At 42.7% G+C, this 23,198-nt stretch overlaps 1 protein-coding gene and 1 pseudogene across 3 annotated transcripts; one reads left to right on the forward strand and one right to left on the reverse strand.

The window, feature by feature from the left end:
- Positions 1-2,143: 2,143 nt before the first annotated feature.
- Positions 2,144-6,657, forward strand: LOC115163971 (adenine phosphoribosyltransferase-like; annotated as a pseudogene).
- A 2,223-nt stretch (positions 6,658-8,880) lies between these two features.
- Positions 8,881-16,217, reverse strand: LOC115163413 (ras-related protein Rab-34). Of its 3 annotated transcripts, none has more exons than XM_029715248.1 (12): positions 15,427-15,555; positions 15,290-15,334; positions 11,984-12,084; positions 11,748-11,839; positions 11,526-11,591; positions 11,230-11,331; positions 11,075-11,139; positions 10,896-10,947; positions 10,705-10,786; positions 10,405-10,495; positions 10,133-10,240; positions 8,881-9,961 (listed from the first exon to the last, which is right to left on the reverse strand). In XM_029715248.1, the coding sequence occupies exons 3-12, from the start codon at positions 12,056-12,058 to the stop codon at positions 9,894-9,896; spliced, it is 801 nt and encodes a 266-aa protein (XP_029571108.1). In that variant the 5' UTR covers positions 12,059-12,084; positions 15,290-15,334; positions 15,427-15,555; the 3' UTR covers positions 8,881-9,893. The 3 variants fall into 3 exon arrangements, with proteins under 3 accessions (XP_029571108.1, XP_029571109.1, XP_029571110.1); XM_029715250.1 differs by having other exon boundaries at positions 9,919-9,961; positions 10,087-10,240; XM_029715249.1 differs by lacking the exons at positions 15,290-15,334; positions 15,427-15,555 and adding an exon at positions 15,835-16,217.
- Positions 16,218-23,198: the final 6,981 nt, after the last annotated feature.

Consider the following 23,198-nt stretch of genomic DNA (forward strand, 5'->3'; position numbering starts at 1 on the left):
CCCGGGAGGAAAAGCAGCTCCGTCTTGCCGAGGTTCAGCTTGAGGTGGTGATCCGTCATCCACACTGATATGTCTGCCAGACATGCAGAGATGCGATTCACCACCTGGTTATCAGAAGGGGGAAAGGAGAAGATTAATTGTGTGTCGTCTGCATAGCAATGATAGGAGAGACCATGTGAGGATATGACAGAGCCAAGTGACTTGGTGTATAGCGAGAATAGGAGAGGGCCTAGAACAGAGCCCTGGGGGACACCAGTGGTGAGAGCACGTGGTGCGGAGACAGATTCTCGCCACGCCACCTGGTAGGAGTGACCTGTCAGGTAGGACGCAATCCAAGCGTGGGCCGCGCCGGAGATGCCCAACTCGGAGAGGGTGGAGAGGAGGATCTGGTGGTTCACAGTATCAAAGGCAGCAGATAGGTCTAGAAGGATGAGAGCAGAGGAGAGAGAGTTAACTTTAGCAGTGCGGAGAGCCTCCATGACACAGAGAAGAGCAGTCTCAGTTGAGTGACCAGTCTTGAAACCTGACTGATTTGGATCAAGGTCATTCTGAGAGAGATAGCAAGAGAGCTAGCCAAGGACGGCACGTTCAAGAGTTTTGGAGAGAAAAGAAAGAAGGGATACTGGTCTGTAGTTGTTGACATCGGAGGGATCGAGTGTAGGTTTTTTCAGAAGGGGTGCAACTCTCGCTCTCTTGAAGATGGAAGGGACGTAGCCAGCGGTCAAGGATGAGTTGATGAACGAGGTGAGGTAAGGGAGAAGTTCTCCGGAAATGGTCTGGAGAAGAGAGGAGGGGATAGGGTCAAGCGGGCAGGTTGTTGGGCGGCCGGCCGTCACAAGATGCGAGATTTCATCTGGAGAGAGAGGGGAGAAAGAGGTCAAAGCAAAGGGTAGGGCAGTGTGAGCAGGACCAGCGGTGTCGTTTGACTTAACAAACGAGGATCGGATGTCGTCGACCTTCTTTTCAAAATGGTTGACGAAGTCATCCGCAGAGAGAGAGGAGGGGGGGCGAGGAGGAGGAGGATTCAGGAGGGAGGAGAAGGTAGCAAAGAGCTTCCTAGGGTTAGAAGCAGATGCTTGGAATTTAGAGTGGTAGAAAGTGGCTTTAGCAGCAGACAGAAGAGGAAAATGTAGAGAGGAGGGCGTGAAAGGATGCCAGGTCCGCAGGGACGCGAGTTTTCCTCCATTTCTGCTCGGCTGCCCGGAGCCCTGTTCTGTGAGCTCGCAGTGAGTCGTCGAGCCACGGAGCAGGAGGGGAGGACCGAGCCAGCCTGGAGGATAGGGGACATAGAGAGTCAAAGGATGCAGAATGGGAGGAGAGGAGGGTTGAGGATTGAGGAGGCAGAATCAGGAGATAGGTTGGAGAAGGTTTGAGCAGAGGGAAGAGATGATAGGATGGAAGAGGAGAGAGTAGTGGGAGAGAGAGAGCGAAGGTTGCGACGGCGCAATACCATCCGAGTAGGGGCAGAGTGAGAAGTGTTGGAGGAGAGCGAGAGGGAAAAGGATACAAGGTAGTGGTCGGAGACTTGGAGGGGAGTTGCAATGAGATTAGTGGAAGAACAGCATCTAGTAAAGATGAGGTCAAGCGTATTGCCTGCCTTGTGAGTAGGGGGGGAAGGTGAGAGGGTGAGGTCAAAAGAGGAGAGGAGTGGAAAGAAGGAGGCAGAGAGGAATGAGTCAAAGGTAGACGTGGGGAGGTTAAAGTCACCCAGAACTGTGAGAGGTGAGCCATCCTCAGGAAAGGAACTTATCAAGGCGTCAAGCTCATTGATGAACTCTCCAAGGGAACCTGGAGGGCGATAAATGATAAGGATGTTAAGCTTGAAAGGGCTGGTAACTGTGACAGCATGGAATTCAAAGGAGGCGATAGACAGATGGGTCAGGGGAGAAAGAGAAAAAGTCCACTTGGGAGAGATGAGGATTCCAGTGCCACCACCCCGCTGGCCAGATGCTCTCGGGGGTATGCGAGAACACTTCATATTATTGCAATAACGATTCGATTTTCATTTTAACCAATATTATTAACTTTTGCTCCAATTGTGTGTTTAATTTACATGTGAATTTTGATTTTGCGATCAAAAAGGTTTCTTGACATTACTCAAATTATTTGAAATATTGCAATAACAATATCAGGGTCTAGCAGAATGAACACTTTGGCTGTTCCAACAGACAGGGGGAAAGGCTGGTACCTTTCCCTAATGGCACCAAACACCAAAGGACCAAAGTTTGCCTGGTTGGACCCATCAAGACTTTACTGTAATTCCTAGGAACTAGTGATACACCTTTAGTTACCATCCTGTTTCTTTTTTATCCTGATCAGTCTTTGTTAATTTCAAGCATACCTATACCATGATGCAGCCACCACCATGCTTGAAAATAAGGAGGCAGTTACTCAGTGATGTGTTGTGTTTGCCACAAACATAGGTTTTGCATTTAGGCCAAAAATTGTAGTCCTTTGCCATGTTTTTTTTTTCAATATTACTTTAGTGCCTTATTGCATATGCACAGGATGTATGTTTTATAATTGTTTTATTGTGTATATTTGTATTTATGTCTTTATTGTGGAGTCACTACAATGTTGTTTATCTATCCTAATTTTTCTCCCATCACAGCCATTGAACTCTATAATTGTTTTTAAATCACCAATGGCCTCATGGTGACATCCCTGAGCATTTTTCCTTCCTGCCCGGCAGCTCAGTTCAGAAGGACGACTGTATCTTTGATGTGTCTGGGTGGTTTAATAAATCATCCAAAGCATATTTATTAACTTCACCATGCTTAAAGAGATATTCAATGTCTGATTTATTATTGTTACCCGTCTACCAACCACTGACCTTCTTTATTAGGCTTTCGAAAAGCACCCTGGTTTTTGTAGTTGAATCTGTGCTTGAAATTCAACACTTGACTGAGGGACCTTACAGATGGATGTATGGGGGACAGAGGAAAGGGTAGTCATTAAACAAATCATGTCAACTCCTATTATTTCACACAGAGTGAATCCATGTAACTTATGTGATTTGTTAAGCCAAATGTTGATCCTGAACTAATTTAGGCTTGACTAAAAAAAGGGGGGTAAACACATATGCAACGACTATACACTCAACGGCCAGTTCATTAGGTACACCCATATAGTACCAGGTCGGACCCCCCTTTGCCTCCAAAACAGCCCGAATTCATGGATTCTACAAGGTGTTGGTAACATTTGTTGCTCAATTGGTATAAAGGGACCTAACGTGTGCTAGGAAAACATTCCCCACACCAGTACACCACCACCAGCTTGTACCAGACAGGATGGGTCCATGGACTCATGCTGTTTATGCCAAATCCTGACTCTGCCATTAGCATGATGCAACAGGAACTGGAATTCGTCGACCAGGCAATGTTTTTCCACTCCTCACATTGTTAAGTGCTGGTGATCGCGTGTCCACTGGAGCCTTGCTTTTAGATGATAGGAGTGGAACCCGGTGTGGTTGTCTACTGCGATAGCCCATCCGTGACAAGGATCGATGAGTTGTGTTTCGAGATTCTGTTCTGCACGCCACTGTTGTACTGAGCCCACCTTTGTGGCTCACCTGTTAGCTTACACGATTCTTGCCATTCTCCTTCGATCTCTCTCATCAACAAGCTGTTTTTTGCCCATTAGACAGCCGCTGACTGGATGTTGTTTGTCGCACTATTCTCTGTAAACCCTAGACACTGTCGTGCGTGAAAAGGCCAGGAGGGCGGCCATTTCTGAGATACTGGATCCAGCGTGCCTGGCACCGACGATCCTACCACGCTCAAAGTCACTTACATACTGACCAGACCAGACACGTCGCGTGCGCGAGCGTCGCAAAATAAATCTAGAAATCCATGTTATTCAATTATTGCACCCACACTGCTCGCGCGCGCAAACGAGCGTCTGCGATGCCAAGGGCTAAAATAGAACTCCTTTCTATTTCTGACGCAGATCGCGCTGAAAGTCCTGCCTCTCCCATCTCCTCATTGGTTTATAGAAGCAGGTACCCACGTGCCATCTCCTTATTGGTTATACCCACGTGGGTGTTTGAAAGACGAACTGTTTTGCCGATCGTCGTGGTAATACTATGAAAGTTTAGATGCCAATCACCATATAAGTTCAAAGATGAAAAAGCCTGGGAGGAGAGATGACTCGAAACGATTCGCTTGACCGTTTTGTGTTGATTAATTGTCGGAGTAGAGGACCTTGTGCATTTCAGGTAAAATAACAACTCAATGTTTATATCCCAGGACAAATTAGCTAGCAACAGCAAGCTTGCTAAATAGGACAAATTAGCTAGCAAGTGCGAGCTAACAAGCTAAATTGACATACATGTTTAATGCTTTTTGACCTGTCCCCAAATTAATGTCTTGGTTCAGAGTTTGTTTTGATATTTTAACCTGCGTGTCGTGATCGCGTTTGGTGTAGGGGGACAAAATACATTTATGCACGATGGCGCACGTGGGCAGCCGGTTTGGGTTGACATTAATTTGGGACAGGTCGAAAAGCATTAAACATGGATGGTGTACCTAATAAACTGACTAGTGAGTGTATTTTTTTTATTTTTTATTAATTTGTAAAGATCAAGATCAAGTATTTTGTATAGATCAATGACAAATCACAATTAAATATATTTCAATCCCACTTTGTAACGGAAACAAAATGTGAAGAAATACAAGGGGGTGAATACTAACTATAACTAATTTCCAATGCAGTGTGTAGAATTTAGATTTTTCCCAGTGCATATACTGTAAAGATACTGTAAGGAAACCAATAGCAGTCTGGGTGGTCAATCTGGTTCATTCTGTATCTAATCCAGGCACTGTCAGATTGTGTGAAGGACCTTCTCTGTCCATTCCGGAATGAGGCCATTGCCCTGGTCGCGGGTGTAGATGCAATGGGGTTCATCTATAATGTTTCAGGAAAACATACAATCTCAACGAATATGCTCATGTGTTGTTGCTGAAGTGTGGCTGCATGCGATTTACTGCATACTCATTTTATTTTACATCCAGCAAGCTCCACTGAAAGGGCAGGAAACCTAACCACTCTGAATTATACTTAATTTAGGGGTAGTACACATTTAGGTCCTGCTTGGGGAATTGCCACAATGACATGCTTTAAGAGTAAAATATCACACCATGCAACACAAAACAAAAGCCGTGCAAAATCAATCACACTATGTGTGAAAGGGATCTGTATGGTTTGATCTACATGGAATGCTGCCGTCACTTCAATCAGGTTTATAAGTCTTCTGAGAGAAAATATTGATTGATGAAATTAACTCTCACAATCTCATCAATACAATCTCATCAATACAACAACAGTCTATCTGTGCTGTTTCTAAGATGTCATTTTTATCTTGGTGGTTTTCAGAATCGTCTGTGTCCACAACCCTTGGAAAGGGCTTTCTGAAAGCAGAACACCTGTGCATACAAATCCAGAGCCAAGAGTACAGTGACTACTCAGGCAGAGAGAAGATGGAGGTTCACCTGTATGTGTTAAGGCCAGCTGAGTCACCATCACACTGACACGATTGCTTTCCTTGGTGAATAAGTCACCATTCAGAGTCTATGGCTGATGAAGGTATATCACTCATCTAAGGTTTCAAGAGTCCTGCCTTGTTTGTAGAATCCAGAGGTGAAGGATAAAGAGACAGACTCATTAACATGAATGTAGCAAGACAACATACCGTGTGATAGACAAGCTCAATGAACCCACAAGCTAAGAGGCAGTATGGCCTGTTTTGGCTCTGACTGTTTGTATTTGTTTCAATGAATACAAGCATGGCCTCATTTCCTGACATAACCACTAATTTCCTGTGACATAATCTTGTGTTGGTGCAGGAACCAAGGGCCCTAGTCTGTAGCAAAGAGTTTGTATAGCCACTGAACACCTTTGTATTTAAGTAAACATTTCCCCTTCAAGGAGATTCTCTGAATGTGTTTTGTCCTGTAACTCAGTAGGACTGCTGCTGTGCATACTGTGAGTTAAGAGTTTGAATATAAATACAGTGGACATCCCAAATAGCACCCTATTCCATTATTTTGACCAGTGCCCATAGTGCATTACTTGCCCTATGTAGGGAATAGGGTACCATTTGGGACGTATCCACAACCACTAGTTGTGTGCTCCAGGTACTGATAGTGGACCAGTGGATAGAGACCGGAGGAACCATGAAGGCTGCTATCAAACTGGTGGAGCGGCAGGGAGCTACTGTTGTAGGTCAGTGTGTAATCACAGTGCCAGACAATGTCTCATTGTAGGTAGGCTAGATTTGATTTCATCTGTCTGATTTAAACAGCGAGGGAGGGAAGTGGATCAAGGAGAAATACAAGCTCTCACTGCATCCCGGAGGAACTACAGATTCAAATTGACAAACAATATCTCGACTCCTTCCAAGAGCTTTGCCAGTTAAATGCTCAAACTCAATGTCATGCAGTTCCGAGCAGGGTAGGCAATCTCTAACTGTGCTGACCATGATTCTATGTTACTCTAGTATGGTGCTTTGTCCAAGAAGTCACTAAGATCATGTATTGCCTTGGTGGTGAATGCATTAAATTATTTTGGCTTCTATACAAGCATATTGTATATATAGTACCTAGTGAAAGTCTAAACAAATTCAATATAAAAATGGATTAAACATTTTTTTTCTACAGATCCACATATTCAAAGTGAAAGAAATTACAGCTGTGAATCATTTTGAATAATATTCTACCAACTTTGTACAACTCTTAGGGCAACATACACGCCAGTTTATTAGGTACACCACCCTGTTCACAAAAATGGTGTAGTCCTACAGATAGTGAGTCACGTGGCCATGGTTTTAAAATTCAACAACAATTACATCTTCGGCATTACAATTTGGGTATCAGAATGGCTTTCCAGGTGTTGAGTAGTCCATCAATGATTCCCAACCAAATTTACTGAGCTTGAGCAATTTTGACAAAAACAATGGATATACAGTATTTTGCCCTAAGAGTTGTGTAAGGTTGATAGAATCTTATTAAAAATGATTCACAGGTGCTTCCATCAAGTATTAACTCTGGGGTGTGAAGACATTCAGTATGCAATCAATGCATCCTCATTTTGTATTCCTTAGTAATTTTATATATATACTGCTCAAAAAAATAAAGGGAACACTTAAACAACACATCCTAGATCTGAATGAAAGAAATAATCTTATTAAATACTTTTTTCTTTACATAGTTGAATGTGCTGACAACAAAATCACACAAAAATAATCAATGGAAATCCAATTTATCAACCCATGGAGGTCTGGATTTGGAGTCACACTCAAAATTAAAGTGGAAAACCACACCACAGGCTGATCCAACTTTGAAGTAATGTCCTTAAAACAAGTCAAAATGAGGCTCAGTAGTGTGTGTGGCCTCCACGTGCCTGTATGACTTCCCTACAATGCCTAGGCATGCTCCGGATGAGGTGGCGGATGGTCTCCTGAGGGATCTCCTCCCAGACCTGGACTAAAGCATCCGCCAACTCCTGGACAGTCTGTGGTGCAACGTGGCGTTGGTGGATGGAGAGAGACATGATGTCCCAGATGTGCTCAATTGGATTCAGGTCTGGGGAACGGGCGGGCCAGTCCATAGCATCAATGCCTTCCTCTTGCAGGAACTGCTGACACACTCCAGCCACATGAGGTCTAGCATTGTCTTGCATTAGGAGGAACCCAGGGCCAACCGCACCAGCATATGGTCTCACAAGGGGTCTGAGGATCTCATCTCGGTACCTAATGGCAGTCAGGCTACCTCTGGCGAGCACATGGAGGGCTGTGCTGCCCCCCAAAGAAATGCCACCCCACACCATGACTGACCCACCGCCAAACCGGTCACGCTGGAGGATGTTGCAGGCAGCAGAACGTTCTCCACGGCGTCTCCAGACTCTGTCACGTCTGTCACGTGCTCAGTGTGAACCTGCTTTCATCTGTGAAGAGCACAGGGCGCCAGTGGCGAATTTGCCAATCTTGGTGTACTCTGGCAAATGCCAAACGTCCTGCACGGTGTTGGGCTGTAAGCACAACCCCCACCTGTGGACGTCGGGCCCTCATACCACCCTCATGGAGTCTGTTTCTGACCGTTTGAGCAGACACATGCACATTTGTGGCCTGCTGGAGGTCATTTTGCAGGGCTCTGGCAGTGGTTCTCCTGCTCCTCCTTGCACAAAGGCGGAGATAGCGGTCCTGCTGCTGGGTTGTTGCCCTCCTACGGCCTCCTCCACATCTCCTAATGTACTGGCCTGTCTCCTGGTAGCGCCTCCATGCTCTGGACACTACGCTGACAGACACAGCAAACCTTCTTGCCACAGCTCGCATTGATGTGCCATCCTGGATGAGCAACACTACCTGAGCCACTTGTGTGGGTTGTAGACTCCGTCTCATGCTACCACTAGAGTGAAAGCACGGCCAGCATTCAAAAGTGACCAAAACATCAGCCAGGAAGCATAGGAACTGAGAAGTGGTCTGTGGTCCCCACCTGCAGAACCACTCCTTTATTGGGGGTGTCTTGCTAATTGCCTATAATTTCCACCTGTTGTCTATTCCATTTGCACAACAGCATGTGAAATTTATTGTCAATCAGTGTTGCTTCCTAAGTGGACAGTTTGATTTCACAGAAGTGTGATTGACTTGGAGTTACATTGTGTTGTTTAAGTGTTCCCTTTATTTTTTTGAGCAGTATATATATATATATTCACTTTGAAAATGTAGAGTAGGTTGTGTAGATAGATACTGTAAGAAAAATATGTAATTGAATAATGTTCTGTATAATTTTAAGGCAGCAAAATTTGAAGACTACACACCCCTTGTACAGACTTTCACTAGCGACTGTATGTATAAATTGTGTCATTAAGAGGCCCTGGCTAATATGACAAACAGTTAAACATAATTTAATAACAGATTAGTGATTCATCCTATATAGAACATTCAATAATAACTTAGAAGTATTTGTTTTATAAAGTCTAATTACCAGTAAAAAGTTGTTTGATTTGATACAGAGCAGTGATTGTAAAGCTTACATGTATATTTTGAGCTAAGTGTAGTAATTTTTGACATACAGTATCTTTATAGAGCTAAAACTTGCACCTGCAATTAAACATTAGAAAAATTACTGAAATAATCTTTGTCTAAAAGGAAAACTAAACATATGTATACACTTTTCACTCTGATTATGGTATTCAACTAGAGGGATAATATAAGTCATAAGTCATTCAAATATCACACCATTTAAAAATCAATAATTCTCAGTTATATTATTGTATCCATCTAGCTTAGACGAGGTACATCTGACTCATACTGTATGAATGCAGTTGTGCTGTTAAAAATAGGATTATGTAATCATACTCCTTAGCTAGCATAATATAACATCCCAGGAAGGAGTCATGAGTTTTAATCTATGCAATAGTTACAAATTGTGCAAAAAACATGTTGAATGAAAACAACAGTATACAAAACAATGCTGTAAAAAATCTAATAGGCCTAATGGTGGAGTGTCTTAAAAATTTCCATATTTGGTATTTGAATACATCCATGATTGTCCATACTCCATAGCTATTAAAGCAGTACCTCGATCACAATTTCTGTCAGGACTCAAGAACTGGAATTGTACAGTATGGAGTACAATGACACAGAGGAAATTCTATTCCGAAACTCTGGATAGGCAAAAATGAGCCAAGCACCACAGGAATCCACATCCAACCAAGAAGCTGTTCTTTCTGGGCCAGCTGAAATTAAAATCAAATGTCTGTGAAGGCAAAAGTCTCTGTCTTGCCTCACTGCAAATTCCATGTCTCTGGGGGTGGTCATGGGTTCTCAGTTTCTCTTCTGAGGAAATTATGCTTTTTGCTTTGGTACCTTTTTACTGTAGTAGTCATGTTTGTCTTCATTGACAACAGTTTGACTGTTTCTTCTTTGATGTTGCATACAGGTTGTTTGAATTACTGTTAATTTCTGAAACAAACAAGAAACTCGCATGAAAAAAGGCTCTTATGTGTTTCTTATGTTACTCATACAAGGGTCTGTATGTAACCTAGTTAGGGTTAACGTGGCAAGAGAAGTGATGTTATTCGTATTACATAATGCATGGTGCCATATTTTAACAGTGCACAGCTGTGCACTCACTGATAACGTCCCCAATGTGTCTTGATCCACTCTTCTCTAGCTCTGCCAGAACGTTGACCTCAAATGCCAATGATGCAACACGGAAGAAAAATTCCCTCACATTTTCCCCTGAAACAAGAACAGGAGGGGAAAAAACATGAAGTCACATTTGTTCTTCAGATGTTTAGACAATTAGTTAACACAAATTATAATACCGTCTTACAAACAAGTAGGCTGTATCCTGTCTTATTGCTACCAGTCTCAACATTGATCTGATGTATTAGCCCACCAACCAGTCAATGACGACAAGGCCCAATACTCTGCTTTGATTTCCTCAGCCAGTTTGATGGCATCCTGTTCAATCTGAGAGTACTGAGCAGGAGACTGAGAAAATAACAGAGAGAAGAGGGAAACACAATAGATATACAAAACATATTATTATTATTATTATTATTATTATAATAATACAGTATTCCATAAATTTTTAGTATCCAGTATATAGTCTGAACTTCGACTTCTGGAAGTTGACATGAGCGGAGAAAATGGATCAATTGTGCCTCTGCAGGTTGTATATAAAAAGAGTGAACACATACACTCAGGTCTTTCTTTGTGCCCACCAGGAAAAGCTGGACATTGGTAGGATCATTCTCCTTCAAGGCATCTTCAAGCCACTGCCTGTGGATAAACATAGCGACATTCAAATATGTTAAATGGAATTTACAGGGCACACGTGCAGCTGAAATGTGTATTCATACTCATGTCAGTTGAATCTAATTTATTTTACCTTGCATGGCGCAAAGATGCCACATCATTTACATCAAACACAATAACAATCGCTGGAAAACAGAATTAACTTCATTAGTAAACTCAAACCTCATCAAATCTGTCCCTAAAAACATGGCAACACGTTTTAGACTAATAAATTATAAACATAAAAACTGTTCAAAGAGAACGTTTCCTTACTCTGAGCTCCCCTGTAGTATGTGGAGGCAATACACTTGAACCTCTCCTGCCCCGCAGTGTCCCATCTGTAGAGGAGAGAAATATTGGTGAGTGAAGGGACACAGATTAGCTCTGGGGATTAAGACTGTAGAACACACCAGTAGAGTAAGACTCACAACTGTAAGCTGAAAGGCACCCCCAACACTTCAAACCGCTCCATCTCAAAGTCAACACCAATAGTCGCCTTGTAGTTCTTGTCAAATGCATCCTTGCAAAACCTAAAAAGCGTAAATTATTAGGAAAATCCAATAACGATCTGTACTTGCAAACAACCTATAAAAAAACACAACCGACGGTATTCCAGTTTGGTGTATGCACTGCATTCCATCTGGTTATTAATTCACCAAAACGGTCCAGTTGACTGATACTGCAATCAAGTACTACGCACCAGGAATATCTAAACTTTGCTTACCTATTAATCAGACAGGTTTTTCCCACGGCCAGGTCACCAACCACTATGACCTTAGCGATTTTAAACCTACTGGTTTAAAATCGGAGGTGCCACAGACAGAGAGACAATCAAAGATAACAATGAGACAACATACCACCCTCATAATGCCTCATAATGCCATAAGGGCATTATGATATACTACCTGTATATCTTGAACATGAAAAGGCTTTGTGGCCTACCCACCCTACTGTGCCAGTGCGTTGCTCCTGGCAGGCAGTCTTCACTTTGGAGTTGAACTCATCTTTAGTTTGCACAGCAGCCTTCTTACTGTAACACTAGATTAAAACATAATGAACACAGCTTTATGAGATTGGTGGCCTAAGCAGCCTAGAAGGCAAAGGAACTAAGTGTGCAAGCACAGACAGGGTAACACATTCAAATGCATGTTTGACTGCTAGCATGTACTGTATGATGCTTACCTGAGGAAGCTGGGCAATGACGCGGTCCTTTCGAACAGGAGGCAGCACACTCATGGATGGTACTCGGACAGACATTAGGCCAAGATAACAGTCAGAGGGACCTACAGGGTACAGAATGAATAAGTGGAGGGGGGAGAGAGAGACTTAGGTTTTGTCATTGCTTAATTTGTCAATCACGAGGTGCCGGAACAAAAAGTTAAAGTGATAGCGGGGTGACCTCTGAGGTACCGGAAAATCACCTTTATAATAAAGCATTGCATGCATATCATCACATTTGCATAGTGGTCTAGACTAGAGCAGTAGAGTAGAGGTGCTAGTAGATTATTTATTTTTTAGTCTAGTGTCCAGGAAAAATGTGGCCTTTTATAAATGCATTTCATGCAATTTTACGTGACAGGAGACTTTAGCTGAATCTTTTTTAATACCGCACAAATTATTGAAATTTCAGGCTACTTTGACACTGACAAACTGAGAATGTAAGATAATTACAAATTACCTCGTCTTGAATCCATCAATAGACTAGGCCTAGGTGTGTGGAGGAGACACATCAATAGACTAGGCCTAGGTGTGTGGAGGAGACACATCCATAGACTAGGCCTAGGTGTGTGGAGGAGACACACATATTGTACAATATGAGGGGGAAATTATAGTCCTAAAAAAGCTTTCCAGTTTCACTAACTCACCGGCGATGGCCGATGCGCTCATCGCAAAAGCCTCTCTCTCTCGTTTTAGTTTGGAAAAACAATGCTGTTTGCTGTTAGGCCTATTTAGAAGTTGATCAAATATTTTCTTAGCCTACAGATAAGTAACTTTGTTTCAGCAGGAGCCATTTGCTTTCCAACTTGTGCTATCCCACAATTCTATACTGAACTATAAATGCAACATGCAACAATTTCACTGATTTTACTGAATTACAGTTCATATAAGGAAATTAGTAAATTGAAATATATTCATTAGGCCCTAATCTATGGATTTTATATGACTGGGCAGGGGCGCAGCCATGGGTGGACATAGGTCCATCCACTTGGGAGCCAGGCCCAGCCTATCAAAATTTGTTTTCCCCAAAAAAAGGGATTTATTACAGACAGAAATACTCCTCCGTTTCATCAGCTGTCTGGGTGGCTGGTCTCAGATGATCCCGCAGGTGAAGAAGTCCTGGGCTGGTGTGGTTATTTTAATTTAACTAGGCAAATCAGTTAAGGACAAATTCTTATTTACAACGATGGCCTATCCCGGTCAAACCCTAACCCAGAAGACACTAGGCCAATTGTGCGCCGCCCTATGGGACTCCCAATCACGGCCGGTTGTGATAAATCCTGGAATCGAACCAGGGTCTGTAGTGACACCTCTAGCACTGAGATGCAGTGTCTTAGACCACTGCGCCACTCGGGAGCCCTGAGTATACGTGGTCTGCGGTTGTGAGGCCAGTTGGATGTACTGCCAAATTCTCTAAAACAACATTTTGGTAGAGAAGTTAACATTCAATTCTCTGGTAACAGCTCTGGTGGACATTCCTGCTGTCAGCAGGACAATTGCATGTTCCCTCAAAACTTGAGACTTCTGTGGCATTGTGCTGTATGACAAAACTGCACATTTTAGAGTGGCCTTTTATTGTCCCCAGTACAAGGTGCACCTGTGTAATGATCATGCTGTTTAATCCGCTTCTTGATATGCCACACACGTCAGGTGGCTGGATTATCTTGGCAAAGGAGAAATGCTCACTAACAGGGATGTAAACAAATGTGTGCACAACATTTGAGATAAATAATATTTTTGTGCAAATGGAAAATGTCTGGGATCTTTTATTTCAGCTCATGAAACATGGGACCAACACCTTACATGTTGCGTTTATATTTTTGCTCAGTATTTGAAATATTGCAAATGCATCCTGTTCACAGACAGATTTGCCACGCAATCCCGACTGTAGGCAATGCCTTGTGATTGGACTACACACAATCCACAGCTAGGCTATAAAAAAAGAAGCTATTATTACCCTTGGGTAAATTATAGGCCTACTCCTGGTGTAGTATTGTGAATTAATTTAATTTATTTCTCAACATACGGCAGTAATTCTATAACGTTGGCAAATGTATTTCAATTTATCTACTGTGCTGTAGCACCACCAGCGCCCTTCCTTCCCATAGCTATGATTCTATAAGGAAATAAATGATACAACTCTGGAGAGATGGTAGTTGCAGGCTCATGTCTATCAGAGTGCCTGTAGCCTCTCTCGCACCACAGCAACTGCAAAGAGTTGGTCTCTAGGCTACAATGTTGAGCAAATCATAAACTCGGGATGGCCCAACCCAAATAAATTCTTAGAATATCAGACGCGGGCTGAAAACCTACGTTTTCACATTAGGCTACGTGTTTAGGGTGCTATGATAATTACAGAGGCGGCAACACGAATTAACTCTGATCGCTTTTAATCGAATTGAAACATTGCAAACAGTGAAAATGATGTATCATGACACGAGATTACCGGATCGTTGCAAATAGGTTCCGGAACGAAACAGTCCAAAACTGAGAGGTTCCGGATCATGTTCCGGCAGGATTCGGCTCAAATTAAGTACTGGGTTTTGTTAACATGACAATTATGAGCAAGAGTAGCCTATGCAACATGTGGGATGACGCACCACTACACGATTACAATTGACTGATTACAATTTTACGCTACTGCTACTCTCTGTTCATCATATATGCATAGTCATTTTAACCATATCTACATGTACATACTACCTCAATCAGCCTGACTAACCGGTGTCTGTATGTAGCCTCGCTACTGTTATTTTTCACTGTTTTATTTTTTTACTTACCTATTGTTCACCTAATACCTTTTTTGCACTATTGGTTAGACTCTAGAGAGAGCCTGTTAGTAAGCATTTCACTGTAAGGTCTACACCTTTTGTATTCAGCGCACGTGACAAATAAACTTTGATTTGAATAGCCTGAGTCAGTAGCAAGTAACTCGTCTGTTCTGGAGATGATCCACTAATCTCTATTTTAATCATTGTTCTGTGCACAAAGAAAATGAATTACTGTAAACTGTTACAATAATATAGCTAATTCATATTGAACCGATAATAGATTGTAAAAAAGGATTGTTGCTCTTTATAATTGTAATCATGCTTAATCATAATTCACATGATAAGAAGCAACTCTAGCCTCTTCAAGAACCAAAACACGTGGACACATTGAAACATGATCTCCCAAAATGGTTTAATAAAAACCGAAGTTGTCTACAAAGGAAAAATAAAAGCTGCTAACGAACGGAGTCCATGCTGGGATGTCACTGGAGCTACATACCTTGGAACGGGACTGGATGGAGTTTTCTCGTCACGCAGCGTAACCCTTCAATCAATAAAGAAAAGCTTTGACTTTTAGTTTGGTTTCAAGATTTGAGGATTTACATAAATGAATTAGAATCTTTCCAAAAAGCTCACCGTATTCGTTCACACCAAATAAACCAGACCTACGGAAGTGAGTGGGAAATAACGTAGTCTGCAAATTATTTAGGTTTTTAGGCGGACCTCTGACTCAGCTCCAGGTTCTCATTGGAATTTGGGAAATAAAGTCTTTGCGAGTCGACTCCCCCTGGCGGCAGATATAATCGGACACAATGTAGCCCAAACACGCATTTATTTTCTAATTTGTTGCAACATTGTTCATTATACAAAATCTTGTAGGCTACAATGCAACATTATAGCCATTGGCGTCATATTCCAGTGATAGAACGCTGGGTTTTCTGTCCTTTGATATTTACTACAGGCCCATGTTGCTTTGCCACTTTTTCTATTTCTTTGCTCATCGACATTTCCTGTCTCGTGGATACATGGTGTCGGGTGTCTTACCAGTAGTAGCCAATGGAAAAGTACAATTAGGCAGGGTTTTAACTCCACATCTTGCAAAATACAGTATGTTTTGTTGCTTCTTTCCCGGAGGTGGTATATTCGTCTTGCATATGCACCAGCGTCAATAATCTCTTTAGTTTACACAAAACAGCTCTAGAGGGCGGCATAGATCCATTAAATATTTTATCTTTACGCAATTGGACTATAATTCAAAACAGTTGAACAATGTTTTCCTTCCTTAATAATTAACTAATGGTATTTATTTGTTCAACAGATCACGAAGTAGCGTTCAACAAACAAAAGGCTTTTAAAGCGCTTTAATAAGGCACATCAAATCAAATTATTAAAATCAGAGATGTCATCTTCGAGTCAAGCAATTGCTTTATAATTTATTATATATTAAGGTATATTTTACTTTTTACAGTAATATGTATTTTTTTTACTATACAGAATAAAAATATAAAACGCAACATGCAACAACTTCAATGATTTTACTGAGTTACACTTAATACGGAAATCAGTCAACTGAAATAAATTAATTTGGCCCTAATCTATGGATTTCACATGACTTGGCAGGGGCACAGCCATGGGTGGGCATGGGATGGCATAGGCCCACCCACTTGGGAGCCAGATCCAGCCAATCAGAATGAGTTTTTTCCCACAAAAGGGCTTTATTACAGACAAAAATACTCCTGTTTCATCAGCTGTCCTGCTGGTCTCAGACGATCCAGCAGGTGAAGAAGCTGGATGTGAAGGTCCTGGGCTGTTACAATATGACCCCAAAGTGATCGGTTCTTGAAATTTGTAGTCTAAGTCATATAAGATTTACAATGTTTCTACAAAGTAGTTTAGATTAAAGTTGTGTGTTAACTTTGAAAAAGCAGTTAATAATTTTTTTTGTAACTTTAGTAACTTTAGTTAGGTAAACTATTTTTTTCTTAAGGGTGGCTTTAGTGCACCTTAACTTCTTCCAGTGTGAAGAAATTGGTAGCTTGGTAAACTAAACTCAGCAAAACAAGAAAATGTCCCTTTTTCAGGACCCTGTCTTTCAAAGATAATTCGTAAAAATCCAAATAACTTCACAGATCTTCATTGTAAAGGGTTTAAACACTGTTTCCCGTGCTTGTTCAATGAACCATAAACAATTAATGAACACGTACTTGTGGAATGGTCGTTAAGACACTAACAGTTGCAGACGGTAGGCAATTAAGGTCACAGTTATGATAACTTAGGACACTAGAGGCCTTTCTACTGACTCTGAACAACACCAAAAGAAAGATGCCCAGGGTCCCTGCTCATCTGCGTGAACGGGCCTTAAGCATGCTGCAAGGAGGCATGAGGAATGCAGATGTGGCCAGGGCAATAAATTGCAATGTCCGTACTGTGAGATGCCTAAAACAGAGCTACTGGACGGACAGCTGATCGTCCTCGCAGTGGCAGACCACGTGTAACAACACCTGCACAGGACAATGCATCACACCTGCAGGACAGGTACAGGATGGCAACAACAACTGCCCGAGTTACACTAGAAACGCACATACAGTGCTCAGACTGTCCGCAATAGACAGAGAGGCTGGACTGAGGGCTTGTAGGCCTGTTGTAAGGCAGGTCCTCACCAGACATCACCGGCAACAACGTCGCCTATGGGCACAAACCCACCGTCGCTGGACCAGAGAGAACTGGCAAAAAGTGCTCTTCTATGACGAGTCGCGGTTTTGTCTCACCAGGGGTGATGGTCGGATTCGCATTTATCAACGAAGGACACCTGGCCCGGGTATCCTGGAAGGATATTGACCTCATTCCGTCAGTAGAGGATGCCTGGTTATTCTTTAAAAGTGCTTTCCTCAGCATCTTAAATAAGCATGCACCATTCCAAAAACATTAGAACCAGGAACAGATGTAGCCCTTGGTTCACTCCAGACCTGACTGCCCTTGACCAGCGCAAAAACATCCTGTGGCGTACTGCATTAGCATCGAACAGCTCCCGCGATATGCAACTTTTCAGGGAAGTTAGGAACCAATATACACAGGCAGTTAGGAAAGCAAAGGCTAGCTTTTTCAAGCAGATATTTGCGTCCGGTAGCACAAACTCCAAAAAGTTCTGGTACACTGTAAAGTCCATGGAGAATAAGAGCACCTCTTCCCAGCTGCCCGCTACACTGAGACTGGGAAACACTGTCACCACCGATAAATCCACGATAATTGAGAATTTCAATAAGGATTTTTCTATAGCTGGCCATGCTTTCCACCTGGCTATCCTTACCCCAGTCAACAGCCCTGCAACCCCCACAGCAACTTTCCCAAGCCTCCCCCATTTCCCCTTCACCCAAATCCAGATTGCTGATGTTCTAAAAGAGCTGCAAAATCTGGACCCCTACAAATCAGCAGGGCTAGACAATCTGGACCCTCTCTTTCTAGAAGTATCCGCTGAAATTGTTGCAACCCCTATTACTAGCCTGTTCAACTTCTCCTATCGTCTGAGATCCCCAAAGATTGGAAAACTGCCACGGTCATCCCCCTCTTCAAAGGGGAGACACTCTAGACCCAAACTGCTACAGACCTATATCTATCCTACCCTGCCTTTCAAAGGTCTTTGAAAGCCAAGTTAACAAACAGATCACCGACCATTTCGAATCCCACCGTACCTTCTCCGCTATGCAATCTGGTTTCCGAGCTGGTCATTTGTGCACCTCAGCCACGCTCAAGGTCCTAAAAGATATCATAACCTCCATCGATAAGAGACAATACTGTGCTGCCGTATTCATTGACCTGGCCAAAGCTTTTAACTCTGTTAATCACCACATCCTCATCGGCAGACTCAGTAGCCTTGGTTTCTCAAACGATTGTGTCGCCTGGTTCACCAACTACTTCTCTGACAGAGTTCAGTGTGTCAAATCGGAGGGCCTGCTGTCCGGACCTCTGGCAGTCTCTATGGGGGTACCACAGGGTTCAATTCTTGGGCCAACTCTTTTCTCTGTATACATCAATGATGTCGCTCTTGTTGCTGGTGAATCTCTGATCCACCTCTACGCAGACGACACCATTCTGTATACTTCTGGCCCTTCTTTGGACACTGTGTTAACAACCCTCCAGACGAGCTTCAATGCCATTCAACTCTCCTTCCGTGGTCTCCAACTGCTCCTAAACACAAGTAAAACTAAATGCATGTTCTTCAACCGATCGCTGCCTGCACCTGCCCGCCTGTCCAGCATCACTTCTCTGGACGGTTCTAACTTAGAATTTGTGGACAACTACAAATACCTAGGTGTCTGGTTAGACTGTAAACTCTCCTTCCAGACTCACATCAATCATCTCCAATCCAAAGTTAAATCTAGAATTGGCTTCCTATTTCGCAACAAAGCATCCTTCACTCATGCTGCCAAACATACCCTCGTAAAACTGACCATCCTACCAATCCTCGACTTCGGCGATGTCATTTACAAAATAGCCTCCAATACCCTACTCAACAAGCTGGATGCAGTCTATCACAGTGCCATCCGTTTTGTCACCAAAGCCCCATATACTACCCACCACTGCGACCTGTACGCTCTCGTTGGCTGGCCTTCGCTTCATAATCGTCGCCAAACACATTGGCTCCAGGTCATCTACAAGACCCTGCTAGGTAAAGTCCCCCCTTATCGCCGCTCACTGGTCACCATAGCAGCACCCACCTGTAGCACGCGCTCCAGCAGGTATATCTCTCTGGTCACCCCTAAAGCCAACTCCTCCTTTGGTCGTCTATCCTTCCAGTTCTCTGCTGCCAATGACTGGAACGAACTACAAAAATCTCTGAAACTGGAAACACTTATCTCCCTCACTAGCTTTAAGCACCAGCTATCAGAGCAGCTCCCAGATCACTGCACCTGTACATAGCCCATCTATAATTTAGCCCAAACTACAACCTCTTCCCCTACTGTATTTATTTATTTTATTTATTTTGCTCCTTTGCACCATATTATTTATATTTTAACTTTGAACTTTCTTCAAACTACAAATCTACCATTCCAGTGTTTTACTTGCTATACTTTATTTACTTTGCCACCATGGCCTTTTTTTGCCTTTACCTCCCTTATCTCACATTAATTGCTCACATTGTATATAGTCTTATTTTTTTCTACTGCATCATTGATTGTATGTTGTTTTACTCCATGTGTAACTCTGTGTTTTTGTATGTTGTCGAACTGCTTTGCTTTATCTTGGCCAGGTCGCAATTGTAAATGAGAACTTGTTCTCAACTTGCCTACCTGGTTAAATAAAGGTGAAATAAATAAAATAAAATACATAAAAAAATATTGTGCAGCTGTATTCATCGACCTGGCCAAGGCTTTCGACTCTGTCAATCACCACATTCTTATCAGCAGACTCAACAGCCTTAGTTTCTCAAATGATTGCCTCGCCTGGTTCACCAACTACTTCTCAGACAGAGTTCACTGTGTCAAATCGGAGGGCCTGTTGTCTGGACCTCTGGCAGTCTCTATGGGGGTGCCACAGGGTTCAATTCTCGGGCCGACTCTCTTCTCTGTATACATCAATGATGTCGCTCTTGCTGCTGATGATTCTCTGATCCACCTCTACACAGATGACACCATTCTGTATACATCTGGCCCTTCTTTGGACACTGTTAATTAACCTCCAGACGAGCTTCAATGCCATACAACTCCCCTTTCGTGGCCTCCAACTGCTCTTAAATGCAAATAAAACTAAATGCATGCTCTTCAACCGATTGCTGCCCACACCTGCCCGCCCGTCCAGCATCACTACTCTGGACGGTTCTGACTTAGGTATTTGTAGTTGTCCACGTATTCTGTGTCTGGTTAGACTGTAAACTCTCCTTCCAGACTCACATTAAGCATCTCCAATCCAAAATTAAATCCAGAATTGGCTTTCTATTTTGCAACAAAGCATCCTTCACTCATGCTGCCAAACATACCCTCGTAAAACTGACTATCCTACCGATCCTTGACTTCGGCGTTGTCATTTACTAAATAGCCTCCAACACTCTACTCAGCAAATTGGATGCAGTCTATCACAGTGCCATCTGTTTTGTCACCAAAGCCCCATACAGTGAGGGAAAAAGTATTTGATCTCCTGCTGATTTGTACGTTTGCCCAATGACAAAGAAATCATCAGTCTATAATTTTAATGGTAGGTTTATTTGAACAGCGAGAGACAGAATAACAACAAAGAAAATACAGAAAAACGCATGTCAAAAATGTTATAAAATGATTAGCATTTTAATGAGGGAAATAAGTATTTGACCCCTCTGCAAAACATGACTTAGTACTTGGTGGCAAAACCCTTGTTGGCAATCACAGAGGTCAGACGTTTCTTGTAGTTGGCCACCAGGTTTGCACACATCTCAGGAGGAATTTTGTCCCACTCCTCTTTGCAGATTTTCTTTGGGATTAAGGTCTGGAGACTTGAGCCACTCCTTTGTTGCCTTGGCCGTGTGTTTTTGGTCATTGTCATGCTGGAATACCCATCCACGACCCATTTTCAATGCCCTGGCTGAGGGAAGGAGGTTCTCACCCAAGATTTGACGGTACATGGCCCCATCCATCATCCCTTTGATGCGGTGAAGTTGTCCTGTCCCCTTAGCAGAAAAACACCCCCAAAGCATAATGTTTCCACCTCCATGTTTGACGGTGGGGATGGTGTTCTTGGGGTCATAGGCAGCATTCTCCTCCTCAAAACACAGTGAGTTGAGTTGATGCCAAAGAGCTCCATTTGTCTCATCTGACCACAACACTTTCACCCAGTTGTCCTCTGAATCATTCAGATGTTCATTGGCAAACTTCAGACGGGCATGTATATGTGCTTTCTTGAGCAGGGGGACCTTGCGGGCGCTGCAGGATTTCAGTCCTTCATGGCATAGTGTGTTACCAATTGTTTTCTTGGTGACTATGGTCCCAGCTGCCTTGAGATCATTGACAAGATCCTCCCGTGTAGTTCTGGGCTGATTCCTCGCCGTTCTCATGATCATTGCAACTCCACGAGGTGAGATCTTGCATGGAGCCCCAGGCCGATGGAGATTGACAGTTCTTTTGTGTTTCTTCCATTTGCGAATAATCGCACCAACTGTTGTCACCTTCTCACCAAGCTGCTTGGCGATGGTCTTGTAGCCCATTCCAGCCTTGTGTAGGTCTACAATCTTGTCCCTGACATCCTTGGAGAGCTCTTTGGTCTTGGCCATGGTGGAGAGTTTGGAATCTGATTGATTGCTTCTGTGGACAGGTGTCTTTTATACAGGTAACAAACTGAGATTAGGAGCACTCCCTTTAAGAGTGTGCTCCTAATCTCAGCTCGTTACCTGTATAAAAGACACCTGGGAGCCAGAAATCTTTCTGAGTGAGAGGGGGTCAAATACTTATTTCCCTTATTAAAATACAAATCAATTTATAACATTTTTTACAGGTGTTTTTCTGGATTTTTGTTGTTGTTACTCTGTCTCTCACTGTTCAAATAAACCTACCATTAAAAAGCCCCGCCTTAGCTCACTGGTCACCATAGCAACACCCACCCGTAGCACACGCTCCAGCAGGTATATTTCACTGGTCTTCCCCAAAGCCAACACCTCATTTGGCCTTCTTTCCTTTCAGTTCTCTGCTGCCAATGACTGGAACGAATTGCAAAAAAAATAAATCACTGAAGCCTTTTCTCCCTTTCTAACTTTAAGCATCAGCTGCCAGATCAGCTTACCAATCACTGTACACAGCTCATCTGTAGATGGCACACCCAACTACCTTATCCCCATATTGTTTTATATATTTTCTTTAGCTCTTTTGCACTCCAGTAGATCTACTTGCACATCTGCACATCTCTCACTCCAGTGTTAATGCCCTATTGTAATTATTTCACCACTATGGCCTATTTATTGCCTTACATCCCTTATCTTACTACATTTGCACACACTTGTACATATATATTTCTATTGTGTTATTGACTGTACATTTCTTTTTCCCATGTGTAACTGTGTTGTTTTTGGTCGCACTGCTTTGCTTTATCTTGGCCAGGTCGAAGTTGTAAATGAGAACTTGTTCTTAACTGGCCTTCCTGGTTAAATAAGGTGAAATAAAATATTTAAAAAAACAGCAAGATCTGGCTAATCTGGTGCAGTCCATGAGGAGGAGATGCACTTCAGTACTTAATGCAGCTGGTGGCCACACCAGATAGTGACTGTTACTTTTGATTTTGACCCCCCCCCCTCCCCTCCCTTTGTTCAGGGACACATTATTCCATTTCTGTTAGTCACATGTCTGTGGAAATTGTTCAGTTTATGTCTCAGTTGTTGAATCTTATGTTCATACAAATATTTACACATGTTAAGTTTGCTGAAAATAAACGCAGTCGACAGTGAGAAGACA

This window comes from Salmo trutta, chromosome 26 (genome assembly GCF_901001165.1).
Source record: "Salmo trutta chromosome 26, fSalTru1.1, whole genome shotgun sequence".
Lineage (NCBI taxonomy): Eukaryota > Metazoa > Chordata > Actinopteri > Salmoniformes > Salmonidae > Salmo > Salmo trutta.

Excerpts from the sequence above, each read along its gene's own strand:
- LOC115163413 (XM_029715249.1), bottom strand. The coding sequence starts at position 12,058 with ATGTCTGTCCGAGTACCATCCATGAGTGTGCTGCCTCCTGTTCGAAAG. Across the intron at positions 11,840-11,983 it reads TCATTGCCCAGCTTCCTCAG|TGTTACAGTAAGAAGGCTGC; the intron begins GTAAGCATCATA and ends GTTTTAATCTAG. Across the intron at positions 9,962-10,132 it reads ACACATTGGGGACGTTATCA|AAATTAACAGTAATTCAAAC; the intron begins GTGAGTGCACAG and ends TGTTTGTTTCAG.